This window comes from Acartia tonsa, chromosome 1 (genome assembly GCF_053477335.1).
Source record: "Acartia tonsa isolate MP-2025a chromosome 1, ASM5347733v1, whole genome shotgun sequence".
In the NCBI taxonomy this organism is placed as follows: domain Eukaryota; kingdom Metazoa; phylum Arthropoda; class Copepoda; order Calanoida; family Acartiidae; genus Acartia; species Acartia tonsa.
In genome coordinates this window covers 31,420,339-31,439,921 of record NC_137260.1, presented here as the reverse complement: position 1 = coordinate 31,439,921, position 19,583 = coordinate 31,420,339, and the positions used below count along the sequence as shown (strand labels likewise).

At 33.8% G+C, this 19,583-nt stretch overlaps 1 protein-coding gene across 1 annotated transcript in view; it reads right to left on the bottom strand.

The window, feature by feature from the left end:
- LOC145332843 (zwei Ig domain protein zig-8-like) overlaps window positions 1–18,000 on the bottom strand; it is a 41,698-nt gene extending 23,698 nt beyond the window's left edge. The window contains exons 1-3 of the mRNA XM_080177918.1: window positions 17,753–18,000; window positions 13,107–13,271; window positions 12,697–12,767 (exon numbers count right to left, since the gene is read on the bottom strand). Coding sequence (XP_080034044.1) covers window positions 12,697–12,767; window positions 13,107–13,271; window positions 17,753–17,822 — 306 coding nt within the window. The 5' untranslated portion in view covers window positions 17,823–18,000. The remainder of the gene's footprint in view (window positions 1–12,696; window positions 12,768–13,106; window positions 13,272–17,752) is intronic.
- Window positions 18,001–19,583: the final 1,583 nt, after the last annotated feature.

Sequence of the window (19,583 nt, the reverse complement as noted above, 5' to 3'; positions counted from 1 at the left end):
GACTTTTTATTGTTTAGTGATTGTTTAGTTCATTAAGTTGAGTGTCTAAATGTTTCAACCACTAATTCTAAACTAAAGAAGGGGTAATTTTGTGAATCATCAATGGGAATAATTAATATATAAACATACATATATATAAAGTGTTTTTTTTATGAGAACATTTTTGAAAGCAATTTTACCCTACTTATAGTTATCAGAATTTAATGGCTTATTCTCTTCGTTTTTTATAACCATTAACAGAAAAGCAAAAAAATATTTCAGTTTTTATTTAAAAAGTACAGTAAATTCAAAATTTCAAAACATGGGTGTCAACATCTAAAATAGTTATTTCTCGCATCGTATTATAAACGGCTTTCCGCGGATATAGAAAGTACAATTATGAGATTAAAACTAGTTTTTTTAGCCCCGAGGTGCCGAAGGCACCGGCTAAAAAAACTGGGTTTAATCTTATGATTGTACATATCTATATTCGTAGAAAGCTGGATATAATACGATGCTAGACATAGTTTTTTCGTATGGATGAGAACCGGTTCCTATCCACCGGATTCAAATGAATACGAGAAATGGTTTTAGCGCATTTTTCTAATGCTCAAATCTTCTACCCTTTCCAAGAATGGAGGGAGTACATTGGGGGGCCAGTATTCCCTCCCTGGTTGAGATATGGCCTTCAAATTTCAAAATGTTCTAGTACATGTCACAAATAGTAGCTATATAAATTTTTAGCTCTATATCTCAACTTTGAAGCGTTTTGCAGCCATTCTTGCAAAGGTAGATTATAAGAAAAATGCACTAAAACCATTTTTAGATGTTGACACCTAAGATTTAAATTTTTTAATTTACTGTACTTTTTGAATAAAAACTGAAATATTTTTTGCTTTTCTATTAAAGGTTATAAAAAAAGAAGAGAATAAGCCATTAATCATTAAATTCTGATAACTATAAGTAAGGTAAAATTGCTTTCAAAAAAGTTCTCATAAAAAAACACACTGTATATATGTATATATATCATTTTATCGACACTCGTCTTATCCCTGTAGATCTCTGATTATCAGAGCATTTTTGAAATATTTGCTGCTTATTTTTTGGCTGCCTTTGGCAAAATAATTTTTTTTCATAAAAAATGTATACAAAATTATCGTATTAATTTGGTAAATATATCATTGCACTTGAATTATTTTTAAGTCACTAACGGCTAATCCCATAGATGACCCTAGGAGTACTTTAATGAATAGATGTGGTGGAGAGGGGGGGGGAGGGGGAAGGTTAAGAATTTAAGGGAAGTGATACCTTCCGGGGGCTGAAAGTGTTGGTCCCCTCCCCAAAATGAAAACTTTTCCTGCGAGTAAAATAAGCTTCAATGTAAAGGAGAAGCATATCGGTTCAGTTGATACTGATAAACATCCTGTTACTTTAATGTAAATATTAGTTTAAGGATAGTCTGTATAATCTCAGGGAGAAAGGAAACATTAGGCAATTTTTACAATAGTCTCCAAAGTTTTATAATGAAGTTTTCTTATTCGTTGGCTCAAAACTTTGGGGACTTTTGTCATATTTTGGTTGTAGTGTTGCAATTTTGTGTATCGTTATTAGGGAAGGATAAAAATTTATCGGCCATTGTCTTATTCCTTTAGATCCTCGGTATAATCAACTGAATAACAGTTCCAACAACAAAAATTAAGATATTGCTTCGCTTTTTATGGACAAATATCCTGTTATTTTATTATAAGGAAAAAAAATAAACTATCTTAAAATCATCTCAGGACTCAGCGGTTAGCAAGATCCTACGATATAGACAGACAGACATACATCATATCGGTTTAGGAGCAAACGAGATCCTTTGCTACAGACAAAAAAAAACTTTGTATATCGACTAGCGGCTACGCCCCCAGCATCTATTGGCTCTGTATTCAAAGGGGAATGAATAAAAGCCTAAAACCTTCCCAGGACTTAAAATAGAATAGCCTAAAACCATCCCTCGACTTAAAATAAAATAGCCTAAAGCCATTACAAGACAAATATTAAGCTTACCTGAAATAGAAAGCGCAATCTGTTTAGTAGTTATTGAGATCTTAAGTTTCAGAACAGAAAGCCTTACTAACGTGGACAAACGCAGGATATTTCGGACAAATGTCGGAGTGGACATTATATAAGTAAAACGCAGAAGTGTCTATAATATCTTAAAAATTAGGTTTCAACAACATTTGTTTAGTTATTTCTACACAGGTTAGGTTAGGTTAAGATATAAATATACAAATAAGCCCCCTGCAGGGGTTAGGCATATAAAAAAACATATTTGACAGTTGTAAACAATGTGAGAAAAAAATATGTTTTAGTTTAATGAAATGTTCTATCTGTTTCAAACCTTTGCCTTTCGATAGAACTTACCTACTTTGGAAAACTGTCAGACTGATTTTAAAATTTCAGTCTGTGAGAAAAGATATTCAAGATTTTTTTTTTGTTTTGAAAGATTTTTATCTTATAAATAAAATTAAAGACACTCCTGCGTTTTACATAAGCAATGTCCACTCCGACGATTGTCCCATTCCTAGGTTTGTCCACTCCAACGTTTGTTTATGTTTTACTACTTTATATAATAGGATAATATGTATTCTTCTTTTATATTTCTCTTTTCTTATTCACTTGCAGCTGCGCTCTTTTTAATGTAAGGAGGCAGAAAAATAGCCTAAACCAATTAGGGGCTTAAATCTGAAAATGAAATAGCAAAAAACCATCCCATGACCTATGTGAAGCTTCCCTTAAATGGAGAATTTAGTCAGTTTATGAAATTTTTAAGCTTCAGACCAAAAAAAATACTTTTTTTGTTAAAAGAGAAACTTTTCTACAATTAGGGTTAGTCCTTTCGTCATTGCTCTTCTCATTAAGTTAAGCATGTGGTTTTCTCTGCTATTGTTAAAGATAGACTGTTGAGATTTTTAGTGAATATTCCCATGACATATGTATATCCAGTCTATAAATTATTTTGTCTGTCTCTCAATTATGCTTCAAAAGACTTAGGTTTCGTGATAATCTTTGAGTAATAGCATATTCTCTTAAAGTCTGCTCTATAACTTACTTTGTCTGTTTGTCCATTATATGATCCTTATTCAATATTCTATTTAACTAAAAAATTTCATTCTCTTAGTTTATTTTTTTTTCTTTATTTCATTATGTTATTATATTATTTATATTTATTTTATTAATTCATTATATTTTCATTATAATTTTCCTTTTTAAATGCGAAACTTTTCTATAGTAAGGATTGGTTTGTCCGTACGTCCAAACGGTTAGACGACATTTTCTTTAATTTAGACATGTTATAAATATCCTATCGATTTCAAACTTTGCAGAATGATTTCTATAACAGTTGGGTACAATACTATATTCATTACTAGAAAGTATGTACGTCCATTTTTTTTGTATAATATCATTGTCCCATTCATCTGGGTTTTGGAGTAATGTTTCTTAGGACAACAAGGTTTAGTATTATAATCAAATACTAAAAATAAAATTATGCCCTTTTACTATATTCTATACTAGCAGATTCGCCCCTAGCCTCTAGGGGCTTTACCCCAAGAGGTGATAAAAATTTTTTTTGGCGAAATTCGTAATAGGACCAAGAAAATCTTCAGCAAAAAAAAAAATGGGGGGGGATTTTTTTGTTTTTGGGGGGGTTGGGGGTATCCCACCCCCCAAGAAAATAGCCTAAAACCACCACAGGACCAGTAGGTATAATCCCTGAATAGTAGAATATAATCGGTTCAGTGGTTACCGAGATCTTAAGGGACTGACAGACAGACGGACAAACAGACAGACAGACGGATGGACAGACATCATTCTACTTTGTATTATAGATTTACGCTAATTTTAACAAAATTTATGTTTGACCTCCTGATTTTAGAGCTTTGCTTTTGTGAATGTTGTTATCCTTGTTATCTTGCTTTTTTTTCCTTTTTCATAACCTATTATATAAAGTAGTAATCTTTTTTTGTCTGTAGAAAAGCTAACCGCTGAACCTATATGGTTCTCCTTTACAGTGAAGCTTCTTTTAAGTTCATAGAGGGTTTATAATTATTTCGAGGGAGGGTATCTCCACCCTCCCAGAAAATTCACCCCAAGAAAAATATTACCCCATCCCCTCAAAAAATCTTTTTAACTTTTTAAAAGCAAAGCTTTTCTATATTAAGGATCAGTCCGTACGTCCGTAACGGTTAGCTATTTTCGTTAATTTAGGCATGTGATTCCTGTAGTAGAAAGGTACGATTTAGAAAGTCTATAATCATTATCAGAATATCCGTACGTCCATTTTAAGCATACTAATTATTAACTTACAACAAATTTTTATGTATCAAAATTATCCGATTAATCTGATTTCTGGGATACTGATTCCTAGGACAACAAAATAGAATGTTATAAGCGAATCATATCTATAAACAAGTCCAAAAAATGTGAGTACGTCCTTAAGCATTTTCCTGCATGTAAGCAATTTCTCAATAAATTTACTTACAATTTTGTTTCGAATTTTAAATTTATGTTCTGACTATTCAGTTCTGACATTCTACATTATTAATGTTCATTAAACTTTTTTCTACCGTTTCAGAGCTTTGCTTTTATAAATGTTGTCATCCTTGTCATCCTTTTAAAACTTAAATTTAAAACTGTAGAGGGTCACATTCCTTCCTTACCTTAATGCCCTACCTTCTAAACTGCGAACCAAAAAAATAGGCAAATATGAATTTGCAGAATAGCAGCTTTAATATTCATTTAGGATGATTTTACTGTAAATATAAAATGTAGATGCATCTTTTAGTTACAAGTTTCCACCGTTAATTTTTTATTAATCAGCACCAATGAAGCACAAGATCTCAAAAACAGCATTTTGGGTAAAAACTGGTGAACCAAAAAGATATGCAAATCCAAAACAAATCAATGGAAAAACGATTTTTTGCATTTTTTTCCTGTTTTAAAGATTGATTCTGATAAATTAACAATTTTTAAAGGGATTTATGCATTAATTATTATGAAATGTAGTATTAGGTAGAAATTAATGATTTTTTTAAGTAAGAAATATTAGAAAAAAAGAAATTCGACCCCTATCACTTTAGAAGACAGTTGCTGACCTCCAGTCTTATGGATGAAGCTAAGTACATATTAAAAATAATAATTACTTCCAAAAGTATACAAAAATGATTTTTAATGTGTTAAAAAAATCCATTTAAAAATCTTGATTTCAAGGATGATGGCCTTTAAGATGCTCCTATGGGTAGTGATGGTAAGCCAAATGTTATCAAAGTGCATGTCCATGATGACAACTTATATATTGAACTATGGTCCAATTTTTGTATTCATAGCAGCCTCCAGCAAAGCAGTATTAAAAAAGAAATAATTGCAATTTTAATTACTCTAATGCATAAGGTAAATACTGTCGTTTTTAGAAGATGTTTATATTTCTTGTCATCAGGCTCCATTGGAGATTGCTATGACTACAAAAAATGGTACATAGGTTGATAGACAAGTTGTTGTAATGGGCATGTACTTAGATAACATTTGGCTCACCATCATCACCAATAGGAGCATCTGAAAGGACATCATCCTCAAAATCAAGATTTTGAAATGTTTTTTTTTAACACATTAAAAAGCATTTTTGTATACATTTCAGGGTAATTTTTATCTTTAACATGTATTAGGCTACATCCATTAAACTGGAGGTCAGCAGCTGACCTCTAAAGTGATAGGGGTTGAATTTTTTTTTCTAATATTTCTTATTTTAAAAAATCATTAATTTCTACCTTATACTACATTTCATAATAATTAATGCATAAATCCCTTAAAAAATTGTTAATTTATCAGAATCAATCTTTAAAACAGAAGAAAAGTGCAAAAAAATCGTTTTTCCATTGATTTGTTTTGGATTTGCATATCTTTTTGGTTCACCAGTTTTTACCCAAAATGCTGTTTTTGAGATCTTGTGCTTCATTGGTGCTGATTAATAAAAAATCAACGGTGGAAACTTGTAACAAAAAGATGCATCTACATATTATATTTACAGTAAATTCGTCCCAAATGAATAATGAAGCTGCCATTCTAAAAATTCGGATTTGCCTATTTTTTTGGTTCGCAGTTTATAATGAAGGGGCAATACAATTACAGAGGCTGTACAGGAGCCATAAAGGGCCTATGTTATATAAATTAAGGTAAGGGGCGATGAAGAGGCTATGAAGGGGCTATGTTATATAAATTAAGGTAAGAGGCTATTAAGGGGCGATGGAGAGGCTATGTAGGGGCTATGTTATATAATTAAGGTAAGGGGCGATGGAGATGCTTTGTAGGGCCTATGTTATATAAATTAAGGTAAGAGGCTATTAAGGGGCGATGGAGAGGCTATGTAGGGGCTATGTTATATAAATTAGGGTAAGGGGCTATTTAGGGACGATGGAGAGGCTATGTAGGGGCTATGTTATATATATTAAGGTAAGGATTATATAAATTAAGGTAAGAGGCTATTAAGGGGCGATGGAGAGGCTATGTAGGGGCTATGCTATATAAATTAAGGTAAGGGGCTATTAAGGGGCGATGGAGAGGCTATGTAGGGCTATGTTATATAAATTAAGGTAAGGGGCTATTAAGGGGCGATGGAGAGGCTATGTAGGGCTATGTTATATAAATTAAGGTAAGGGGCTATTAAGGGGCGATTGAGAGGCTATGTAGGGGCTATGTTATATAAATTAAGGTAAGGGGCTATTAAGGGGCGATGGAGAGGCTATATAGGAGCTTTGTTATATAAATTTAGGTAAGGGGCTATTAAGGGGCGATGGAGAGGCTATGTAGGGGCTATGTTATATAGATTAGGGTAAGGGGCTATTAAGGGGCGATGGAGAGGCTATGTAGGAGCTATGCTATATAAATTAAGGTAAGGGGCTATTAAGGGGCGATGGAGAGGCTATGTAGGGCTATGTTATATAAATTAAGGTAAGAAGCTATTAAGGGGCGATGGAGAGGCTATGTAGGGCTATGTTATATAAATTAAGGTAAGGGGCTATTAAGGGGCGATTGAGAGGCTATGTAAGGGCTATGTTATATAAATTAAGGTAAGGGGCTATTAAGGGGCGATGGAGAGGCTATATAGGAGCTTTGTTATATAAATTTAGGTAAGGGGCTATTAAGGGGCGATGGAGAGGCTATGTAGGGGCTATGTTATATAGATTAGGGTAAGGGGCTATTAAGGGGCGATGGAGAGGCTATGTAGGGGCTATGCTATATAAATTAAGGTAAGGGGCTATTAAGGGGCGATGGAGAGGCTATGTAGGGCTATGTTATATAAATTAAGGTAAGGGGCTATTAAGGGGCGATTGAGAGGCTATGTAGGGGCTATGTTATATAAATTAAGGTAAGGGGCTATTAAGGGGCGATGGAGAGGCTATATAGGAGCTTTGTTATATAAATTTAGGTAAGGGGCTATTAAGGGGCGATGGAGAGGCTATGTAGGGGCTATGTTATATAGATTAGGGTAAGGGGCTATTAAGGGGCGATGGAGAGGCTATGTAGGGGCTATGCTATATAAATTAAGGTAAGGGGCTATTAAGGGGCGATGGAGAGGCTATGTAGGGCTATGTTATATAAATTAAGGTAAGGGGCTATTAAGGGGCGATGGAGAGGCTATGTAGGGGCTATGTTATATAAATTAAGGTAAGGGGCTATTAAGGGGCGATGGAGAGGCTATATAGGAGCTTTGTTATATAAATTTAGGTAAGGGGCTATTAAGGGGCGATGTAGGAGCGATGAAGGAGCGATGGAGGAGCGATGTAGGGGCGATGTAGGGGCCATCAAAGTACAATGTAATATAAATTTGGAGAAGGAGCGATGAAGGGGCTATGTAGGGGCTATTAAGGGGCGATGGAGAGGCTATGTAGGGGCTATGCTATATAAATTAAGGTAAGGGGCTATTAAGGGGCGATGGAGAGGCTATGTAGGGCTATGTTATATAAATTAAGGTAAGGGGCTATTAAGGGGCGATTGAGAGGCTATGTAGGGGCTATGTTATATAAATTAAGGTAAGGGGCTATTAAGGGGCGATGGAGAGGCTATATAGGAGCTTTGTTATATAAATTTAGGTAAGGGGCTATTAAGGGGCGATGGAGAGGCTATGTAGGGGCTATGTTATATAGATTAGGGTAAGGGGCTATTAAGGGGCGATGGAGAGGCTATGTAGGGGCTATGCTATATAAATTAAGGTAAGGGGCTATTAAGGGGCGATGGAGAGGCTATGTAGGGCTATGTTATATAAATTAAGGTAAGGGGCTATTAAGGGGCGATTGAGAGGCTATGTAGGGGCTATGTTATATAAATTAAGGTAAGGGGCTATTAAGGGGCGATGGAGAGGCTATATAGGAGCTTTGTTATATAAATTTAGGTAAGGGGCTATTAAGGGGCGATGGAGAGGCTATGTAGGGGCTATGTTATATAGATTAGGGTAAGGGGCTATTAAGGGGCGATGGAGAGGCTATGTAGGGGCTATGCTATATAAATTAAGGTAAGGGGCTATTAAGGGGCGATGGAGAGGCTATGTAGGGGCTTTGTTATATAAATTAAGGTAAGGGGCTATTAAGGGGCGATGGAGAGGCTATGTAGGGGCTATGTTATATAAATTAAGGTAAGGAGCTATTAAGGGGCGATGGAGAGGCTATGTAGGGGCTTTTTTATATAAATTAAGGTAAGGGGCTATTAAGGGGCGATGTAGGAGCGATGAAGGAGCGATGGAGGAGCGATGTAGGGGCGATGTAGGGGCCATCAAAGTACAATGTAATATAAATTTGGAGAAGGAGCGATGAAGGGGCTATGTAGGGGCTATGTTATATAGATTAGGGTAAGGGGCTATTAAGGGGCGATGGAGAGGCTATGTAGGGGCTATGCTATATAAATTAAGGTAAGGGGCTATTAAGGGGCGATGGAGAGGCTATGTAGGGCTATGTTATATAAATTAAGGTAAGGGGCTATTAAGGGGCGATTGAGAGGCTATGTAGGGGTATGTTATATAAATTAAGGTAAGGGGCTATTAAGGGGCGATGGAGAGGCTATATAGGAGCTTTGTTATATAAATTTAGGTAAGGGGCTATTAAGGGGCGATGTAGGAGCGATGAAGGAGCGATGGAGGAGCGATGTAGGGGCGATGTAGGGGCCATCAAAGTACAATGTAATATAAATTTGGAGAAGGAGCGATGAAGGGGCTATGTAGGGGCTATGTTATATAGATTAGGGTAAGGGGCTATTAAGGGGCGATGGAGAGGCTATGTAGGGGCTATGCTATATAAATTAAGGTAAGGGGCTATTAAGGGGCGATGGAGAGGCTATGTAGGGCTATGTAATATAAATTAAGGTAAGTGGCTATTAAGGGGCGATAGAGAGGCCATATAGGAGCTTTGTTATATAAATTAAGGTAAGGGGCTATTAAGGGGCGATGGAGGAGCGATGTAGGGGCCATCAAGTTGCAATGTAATATAAATTTGGAGAAGTAGCGATGAAGGGGCGATGTAGGAGCGATGAAGGAGCGATGGAGGAGCGATGTAGGGGCCATCAAGTTGCAATGTAATATAAATTTGGAGAAGGAGCGATGAAGGGGCGATGTAGGAGCGATGAAGGAGCGATGTAGGAGCGATGTAGGGGCCATCACAGTACAATTTAATATAAATTTGGAGAAGGAGCGATGAAGGAGCGATGTAGGAGCGATGGAGGGGCGATGTAGGAGCGATGGAGGGGCGATGTAGGGGCCATCAAAGTACAATGTAATATAAATTTGGAGAAGGAGCGATGAAGGGGCGATGTAGGAGCGATGAAGGAGCGATGAAGGAGCGATGTAGGGGCCATCACAGTACAATTTAATATAAATTTGGAGAAGGAGCGATGTAGGAGCGATGGAGGGGCGATGTAGGGGCCATCAAAGTACAATGTAATATAAATTTGGAGATGGAGCGATAAAGGAGCGATGGAGGGGCGATGTAGGAGCGATGGAGGGGCGATGTAGGGGCCATCAAAGTACAATGTAATATAAATTTGGAGAAGGAGCGATGAAGGGGCGATGTAGGAGCGATGAAGGAGCGATGTAGGAGCGATGTAGGGGCCATCACAGTACAATTTAATATAAATTTGGAGAAGGAGCGATGAAGGAGCGATGGAGGAGCGATGGAGGGGCGATGTAGGAGCGATGAAGGAGCGATGTAGGAGCGATGTAGGGGCCATCACAGTACAATTTAATATAAATTTGGAGAAGGAGCGATGAAGGAGCGATGTAGGAGCGATGAAGGGGCGATGTAGGAGCGATGTAGGGGCCATCAAAGTACAATGTAATATAAATTTGGAGAAGGGGCGATGGAGGAGCGATGTAGGGGCCATCAAGTGGGATGTTATATAAATTAAGGTAAGGGACTACGGAGGGGCGATGGAGAGGCTATGAAGGAGCCATCATGGGGCTATAGTATAGCCTCTTATCATAAGAGGCGATATTAACGCCCCTTCAAAGGAGCTATTAAGAGGCCATGAAGGAGCTATAGCATAGCCTCTTATCATAAGGGGCGATATGAACGCTCCTTAAAAGGGGCTTTCACATCGCTCCATATGATAAGAGGCTATGCTATAGCTCCTTGAAGGAGCTATAGAAAATCATCGCCCCATATGGAGCGATGTCATGGAAAGGACTATACCCGATAAATCTAAAGATAATTAAGAAGAAAGAGATTTCATCTATTTTTTTTAGAAGTATAGTTTCTTAGCTAAAGGAAATATCATGGAGGGATGGGACACTAGTACCTCAAGTCTGTAAGTAAGTTATCTATTCCGTTGGAACACAGTTATAGTGTCTGACTGATCATGACGTAACAAAAAAAATTAGCCAATGAGAGGCCGTTATTGACCAATGGTAAAATTTATAGTGGCCTCTCATTGGCTAATTTGTTTTGTTACGTCATAATCAGTCAGACACTATTACTGTGTTCATTCCGTTGGCTCAAAAATAAAAGTTTTTAGACTTTTCAACCAATAATTTAAATGTATAGGCGGGAGAATTATGTTTATAGTAATTGAGTATGTATTAATTTATTGTTCAGAATCTTATGTAGATTTAGGTTTGTTAAGAAAATTATTATTATATAAACAAATAGTAGGAAATAATCGATACAAAAATAGTTTTGTTTGTCCAATTGCTCAATCGTCATGTTTTATTGTTTGTTGTGTGTCAGTATTAAAAAATCTCGTAATTGTCTATAATTTTGTATTTACAATCATTATGTTTTTTCCAACACTAAACATGAAGAGCATATTCTTGTTCAGTCTATTTAAAAAAAAAAATATATCTTTAAATTTTCAAATTGCAGCTTCTCTGTAATTAATCATTGTTATTTTGTGTTCCTTTTTGGCGATTTTTATAAATATTGTCAACCTTGTCTAGAATATCTATTTCATACATAATAATAGGAAATAAAGAAACCAGCAAAAATCATATAAAACTCCTCAAGGGAAATAAGAGGAAAAAGATGGTGAATACCACAATACACTAGGCTAGCTATGAGAGGAGTCGATATTTCTATTCTATAGAAGACTATTTATTTTTTAAATATGTATTTGTACTACAATAACATTATGTTTTAACATGTATATATATAAATATGTTTATAATATGTAATATTATCATATTTAATTTGTCTATGATTTGTCTAATAAGAAGAATAAATCATTTAAAACACAACACATACGCAATTAAAAAATACAATCATGACATTCAGACATAAATTACTTCATATTTGGCTTTGGCCCTAAAACTAGCCTGAATCCTTGATTTAATCATTCTCTGAAAAGAAGAACCCAATCGGTTCTTAATTATATTTAAAAGAAATAAAATGAACCCATCTTATAGTACACATTGTATATATTTAGCAGTAGACTACTCAATGTCTCAATTTCTCAATATACCATATCAACCTCTAGATTGGAATAAAGTTTTTTTTTATTTTATTCCTAGTAGTGGGTTGGTATTATAGGTTTGTTTTTCTAAAAGGTTAACAGTAGTTTTACACTTCATTTTTGGTTGGCTATCAATTCTTTGCTTATATATTCAGTAATGTCTAAACATAACATCATAAATATTGATTTAACTATTTCTGCATAACACTTTTCTGTTCCTTATTCGGAATATTATTATTCTTGTAAGTTTCCGAAGTATGTTTTATAAAACTTTGCTTTGCTTCATGCTTGCTATATATTCATATATTTTGTATTATCTAATACCATTTCTTATTTTCTCATATATCTAAAAAGGTCTTAATAGTAGAGAGGGGGGGGGGGAGTAAATTGAAAGACTAATATGAAATAGAAAGGATATTATTGTAAGTGAATAAAGCCGCAATTAAATCGTGTCCCAGTGGCAATTAATTCTATTCTTACATCCTTAACCCTTCCATTTCAACCTCTCTTTCCTATTTTCTTTCTTTCTCCGTTTTTTTTCTTTTCTCCCTCTCTCTCTTTTCATAAATTAATAGAATGGAGAACATGAGTATTAATTACATCACAAAATATGTTGAACAAAAGTTTGTTGGGTTCCATTTTTCTGATCAAACCTCTCACACCCCAACAATGATTTAACCTACTGATAAAGCAAGACTTTTACGTTTAGGGTTAAGAATTATTTACTTTGTATCTATTTATTTTACTTACCCTAGGATAAGCTGTAGCCCTATTGAGGCCTGGAGCAAGCACGATAGGACACTTGAGGTGAATTGTTGAACCTAAAAAAATTAGAAAAAAATTATTTTTATTTTTCAAAAGAGGGAAAAATTATGAACACAGTAATAGTGTCTGACTGATTATGACGTAACAAAAAGAATTAGCCAATGAGAGGCCGTTATTGACCAATGGTAAAATTTATAGTGGTCTCTCATTGGCTAATTTTTTTTGTTACGTCATAATCAGTCAGACACTATTACTGTGTTCAAAAATTATTTTTTTAAAAATAAAATCTTATAAACCAGCACCCCTACTCTCCATAACGATGTCCATAAAGGCCTACAAGAGGAGTAGCCGCTGATTATTGTATTAGCATACCTATTAAAAAAATACTGTTTTACCTAGTGGTGTAGAGTAGTTACTACTTGCTGGCAGTTCACTCTGACCGCCAGATACGTCAGTGTGGCCGCCAGGCAAGTCCTCAGCATCCAGGGTACTGCTGGTGCTGCTAGAGGTCACCATATCCATATCTGATGTTTTCCTTGTTGATACACTTGTCTTCAAATCTGAACAGAATTAAATTTATTTCAAATAACATTTCTTGGTCTTTATATGGTTTTAGGCTATTTTTCTGCACTCCCATATCCCTTCAAATACAGAGGAAGGGGCGCAGCCGCTAGTATGTTATATAGTGATATACTCTACGACGCAATGAAAGTCATACAAAAAAAGTAGCATTACTATTTTAAACACTAGCGGCTTCGCCCCTAGCCTCTAGCGGCTGTGCCCAAAGAGGTGATAAAAAAATGAAGGCGAAATTCGTAAAAGGACCATGGAAATCTTTAGCAAAAACAAAATAGGAGGGGATTTTTTTTTGGGGGGGGGGGGGTAGGGGTGTCATACCCCCCAAGAAAAAAGCCTAAAACCACCACAGGACCAGTAGGTATATTTCCTGAAGAGTGGAATCCGATCGGTTCAGTGGTTACCGAGATCTTAAGCTTTAGACGGACGGACGGACGGACAGACATCAATATTAATATTAGGTAAGAAAATAAAACCATAAAAAGTAAAATTATCACACTAAATGGACTCTAATTTTGGTCTCTTAATTATTTTGAAATAATTAAAAATGACGGATAAGACACATAAAGGATAGAATTATGTTAATTTACACTCACAGAGACCAATACATAAATGTTTTCAACGTGAAAAGATAATACATATTAGATTTTCACACCAAGGAATGGTACATGATATCCATAACTTTAATAGAATAAAACGTTGGATTGCATTTTCAGCTGTATGTATAGCAACCATTATTCAGTGCAATAGTGGTCAATTTTTAAAGTTTATATCTATAGGGGGGGGGGGGATGGTCCTGGGCACCAATATTTTAAAACTGTTGAGACTTAAAAAAAATTGCTGGTTATCTAAATTTTAGATATATCATATAAGGATTTCTTTGTTTATTCGTTAATAAATGGCTAACCACTGAACCGATTGAGTTCTTCATTTTAGGGAAGCTTCACTGAGGTGCAGGGGTGGTTTTAGAATATTTCAATTTTATATTAAGTCTGGATGGTTTTAGGCTATTCTCCCTTCTATGTCCCAGTACAGGAGCTTGATTTTATTGTTTTGTTAAGGACAAGAGATAAACTATTAAATCAATAGATCTCTATCATTTCACTAATATTTAATAAAATATATAATTCAAAAAGTAAAAAAGTAAAATAAACCTAAACAAATTTGATAATTTACTTATCATTAATAATTATTTAAGAATTAGGCTTTGAATTACTTCTAGATCTCTGGTTTCATAATCAAATTATCATCTTATCATACATAATTTCTATCTTACTTTACAGCAAATAATTAACATTGGCTTGTCTGTCTGTCTAAACATTTAATTACCTTTTGATTTATTATCCAAATAAATTTTTCATTTTCAACAGTGGCCTTCTGTAATGACTACTAATCATACAGAAATGAAAAAAATAATGGAAATGGTTTCAGACCTTAACATATTTACATACATCACTTTCTTTATAATATGAAGGAGAATCATATCGGTTTAGTGGTTTTCGAGATCTTATTTTCTTAATACTTGTTATTTTGTGAGAATGAGAGATGTTCTGAAATTAGCATAATTTTACTTTCCCTGCGTCTGTAAAACCGCAAAGAAAAAGAGAATATGTGAATATCATATATTTTCATTATTCAAATGTGTCATATAAGACTTCCTCTCTTTTGGATTATATAAGTTAAATAAAATTTTCTAAAGTGAAGCTACTCTTTAAGTGTTCCGTCTTTGAGGTTAATCTCTTTGTAGGTAAAAAACCAAAATAATGAACATTTTTGTGTATTTTCAAGCCTTCGGATGAGAATTTCTTTCAAGTTTCTTTATATGACATAATTTTTTTTCAATTAATATCTAAATTTACATATTTATTTTCATTTTATAATTATTTCAAGATAGATTCAAGTAGCGGGAAAAAAATTTAAACTGTAAAATTCTTTCTAAAAGTAATATTTACTTTGATAATAAAGATAGAATAACAATATGATCTTAACTAAAATTCATTAACAATTTAACTAAAAGATATAAAACCTTGGTTATATAAAATTTGAGTTACATAAGTAAAAAGTACTGTTTTTATAATAGAGATATTAATCATAGAAAATTATTCATTTATTTTATTTTAATAATTGCTCTCAGCTTACATTTTATAGGCAAACTTTATTTTTTAGGTATATGTGATTTGCCTACTCCCCACATCCAGCAGGACCCTGCAGAAATATATACAGGGTGTCCGTCGGAAACAGGTTTTTTTTAACACTTGTTACGCCCTTAATTTATAAACTATCTTAGTAAAATAAAAAGTATTTGGCAGCCTACTTCTGACCATTTTATGGAATAGCGATGAAAAATCCGCAAAGTTAACAAAGTTGTACTTTTTAAGTTATAATTTTCAAGTTTGACTTCGAAACCGATTAATATCCGCTGAAAAACCATGTATAGCATCGTAAAATTTCCCCCCCAAAAAGACATATGCATTTATCTAACTACTGATTTTTATTCATGGGAATTCCACTCTACAAAACAAATTAATCATTAATGTGCAAATTATTTTGCCTATTTTATCTGTGCTACTTATGAACCTAATTGATCTTGATTGTAATAATTCATAATGAAGAACTCTAACTGAATATTTCTATTGGCTCTTTTTATGATATTCTGTGAATAAAATTTAAGATTGCAGGTAGACACACAAATATTAAATCAAACAGATCCGGTTTCAAACGGAGAGGGATAAGAATAGTAAAAATACACAAGCAATGTTTACTTTAGTACAGATTAGGGCCTCCAGCAGGGATTAGGCAAAGAAAAAATACTTTCTCATTATTTTCAATTTAGTAAAAAATACGAGGGCGGAGGCTATGGTTTGACAAGGCACTTTGAGGGAAAGTACCGGTTAGGCATTAGAACACTTTTATTAATAACATAAATGTTGTAACATTAGGGCTTGCAATGATTACCAATAGATTCTCTTACCTCTATGTATCATAGTCCTAATAAAATCTTTCTTTTGCTTTAGTTTTTCAAAATGCTTGTCCCTGACTTAAAAAGTAACCAATTAAAGTATGAGAAATAAGTAATAATTGTAAAAAGTTTCAATTCAATCAAAATTGTAAGTACAGACAGTACAGTTGTAGTAATGAAACTCCTCAACAATTTTACATTTGGTTTTTAGTTTTAAGTATCTAACAGACGAAGCTTTCCCTCAAAGTGCCTGTCGAGTGCTGACCCCCCCCCCCCACCCCCCCCCCGCCTATAAGCCTATAAGTTTGATGTCTAAACACACTGAAGGGCTATCCAGAACCAAAATATAACAGGAGCCCGTAACCCAATTTCTTTGCTCGACTAGGCACTTTAGGGAAACCGTAAAATGCCTTTTGAAATAATAGTGGCTCCGTCTTTAGCATACAATAATAATTTTTTATTATTAAATTTTGCATTCTTCTCAACTGTTTTTGTTTGTTTATACTACATAATTTTTAAAAAATCGTTTTGTGTTAAGACTAGCTTAAATTTCAAAGAAAAATAGTTTAAATAACCCAGGTTTACATCAAGGGATTAAAACACTAGTTTATTCCTCTTCTTTTATGAGGGTTTGACAAGAGTGCAGCAATTTCATCAGTTTTTATATTTTTTTTTAACAAACCTATTTTGGGATAAATTAATTTAATAAAGGGAAGAAATTATTTAGAACTTTTGTCAATTCCTTTTCTATTAGACGAGCTGTTTGAGATATCTAAGGTAATTTTACAACATCCAACTGTTTTGTTAAAATTTGTTTTCTGTCCTTGGTTTTATGCATACATGGTTATAAAAGAGCGAAAGAAAAGATCCAGAGACAATTTTCACATTCCATTTCTTTTACAAACTTACAAAGTTAAGGTACTTAAAGACCTATTGTTTCAAAAAGTTTTGTTTATTGTTAAATACATTTTTGCTTACTGGCGGCTGAGCCCCTAATATTTTTTCTATGAAGGAGGTAAGTATGAACTTAAAGAGGACGAAAATAAACCATACCAAGGTTTAAATTTAGAATTGAATAGGTTTAAACCATCCCTGGACTTATGTACAGCTTCCCTGAAATTGAAAATTCAACCACTTTAGTAGTTGAATTTTAAACTTCAGGCAACAAAATCTTACTATTTTTTAGGAAATGATTTATTTATTGGCCCGGGGTTTCATTTAAATGGGGAAACAAGACAAAAGATAATAATATGATTTTTAGTTATCCTACACGCGGATTACAATCTATAATATGACGCGATAAATATATATCTAAGTCCCAATACCTTTAGTCTGTACAAATAAGCAATATTGGATAATTTTTTTTACATTTTTGAAAGTGATTTTATTACAAAGTAATATTACAATTCTATAACTTTATTCTGAATGTTTCGTGTAAGAAATTGTTTCTAGGCCCGAATTGTATTTAATTAACACTACCAAAACTTAAACATGACAATAATTTACCTGTTTTGGTGTGTTTGAGGCAGATTGACAGAAAAATGACCACCATCAAAGTGATTCTGTTCCACGTCATTTTTACAGATTATATGGACAGATTTCTAACTAAAAACTGTGCAAATTTTTGTAACACTTCTGTAGTAATAAATTTCTCAAAATTAACTTAAATTTGACAAGTTCATATGAAATTCAAAGTAAAATTTTCACAATATTTCCTAAATCTTGGCTGTCATTCTTAAAATCCATTTTTTTCTGAAAACAAAATTAAGATTATTCACAGAGATCCAAAGCAATACTATTACAAAACCAAATTAACAATAGGGCTGATCTGTTGCTGCTAAGGTTTTTGAAAGAAATGACGGTATTTATTTGTGTTGTTTTAAAATGTTGATAAAATGTGGCTCCGGCTTCTTTCTTCGTTTTTCAGTAGCAAATTGCAATTTTAGTTATTGCGGTTACATAATATATTGTTTAAAGTGCAGTGTGGTTTTGAATTAAACATTACAAAACTTCTAATAAAAGCTATTTTATTGTTACACATACATATGTAAGAATGTGTTATAAAAGAATGGATGATAGTACAATAGAATAGTTATAGTATGCACAAATTTTATACTAAAATGAATTTATGTAGTAATGATACTTTGGCCTAGTTGGGAAAAAGGGATATATTATTAGAAATTTAATTTGTTATTTTTTGTTATTTTTTCTATCACTAGCAGCTAGGGTAACTTGAGGGAAGAATAAGTAGACCCTCCATTTCCAAAGAAAAGTTACAAAAAATTGAGGGAGGGGGTGATCTCGGTTGCTTTCACATAGAAGGTTAGAGGTACCCTCCTTAAAATATTTAAAAACCTTCCCAGGGCCTATACAAAAGCTTACTGTAAAGGGGGACCTTATCAGTCCAAATCAGCAACAAATAGACATCCTGTTACTTTTGATTAAGGACTTCACAATATTAGATTCTAGTTATAAATAAACTTTAACTCTATTATTTATGATTCTGATTCCTTTAACCGTGACAAGGCCTACCCTTTACTCACATGTACGGGTATCAGGCTATACTACTATTATACAGTGCTCATTCAAAATTACAAAGTAAAGTTTAACTGATTTCAACTCTTATTTATAACAATTGTTAGGGAGGCTTTGTATTGGTTATGAGCTTTTTTTGAGACCTTTATTGGTGTGAACAGTGTATTGGGTTCATAAATTATATGGGGATGATGAATTAGGAAAGATATTTCGATATTAGGGGTGTTGTTGACAACTACTTGGGTACGATTATGCTCCTTTCCAGTTTTCAAATAAAAATAGATATTGGCTTTGGGAACAGGGAGATATTTACATCCAGCACAATAACCAAAAAGTTAAAAGTTGTTACATAGTTCAAGTATAAATTAAAATCCGCTGAATATTATTTGAATTATTTTGAAAAGTGTTTTTGGATGGACATATCTAATACTAAATATATGCACTCTTGGTAGCTGCATTCAACAATATAGAGAAAGATAAATGGTCAAAATTTTTAGTAGAAAGGAAAAATAAGTATAAATACCCTTCACATGACATTATATGTCACAACCAAATGAGTACGGGTCATGTTCGACTTACTCTAAGTCTGAGATCTTATTGAACAAACGCAACCAGAACCAGGAACCAAAGAATCAACAGGTTTTTATATAAATTTAATGACAAAAGCTTTCAAAATTATGCCTGAAATAACAATAGCAATCAGTTATATGTAAAACAAACAAAATAAAATATATTTTAAATATCGAACTATTATTTTTAAGGAAGCATCTTATTCAAAATAAAGTACTTTTAAGCTCTAAAT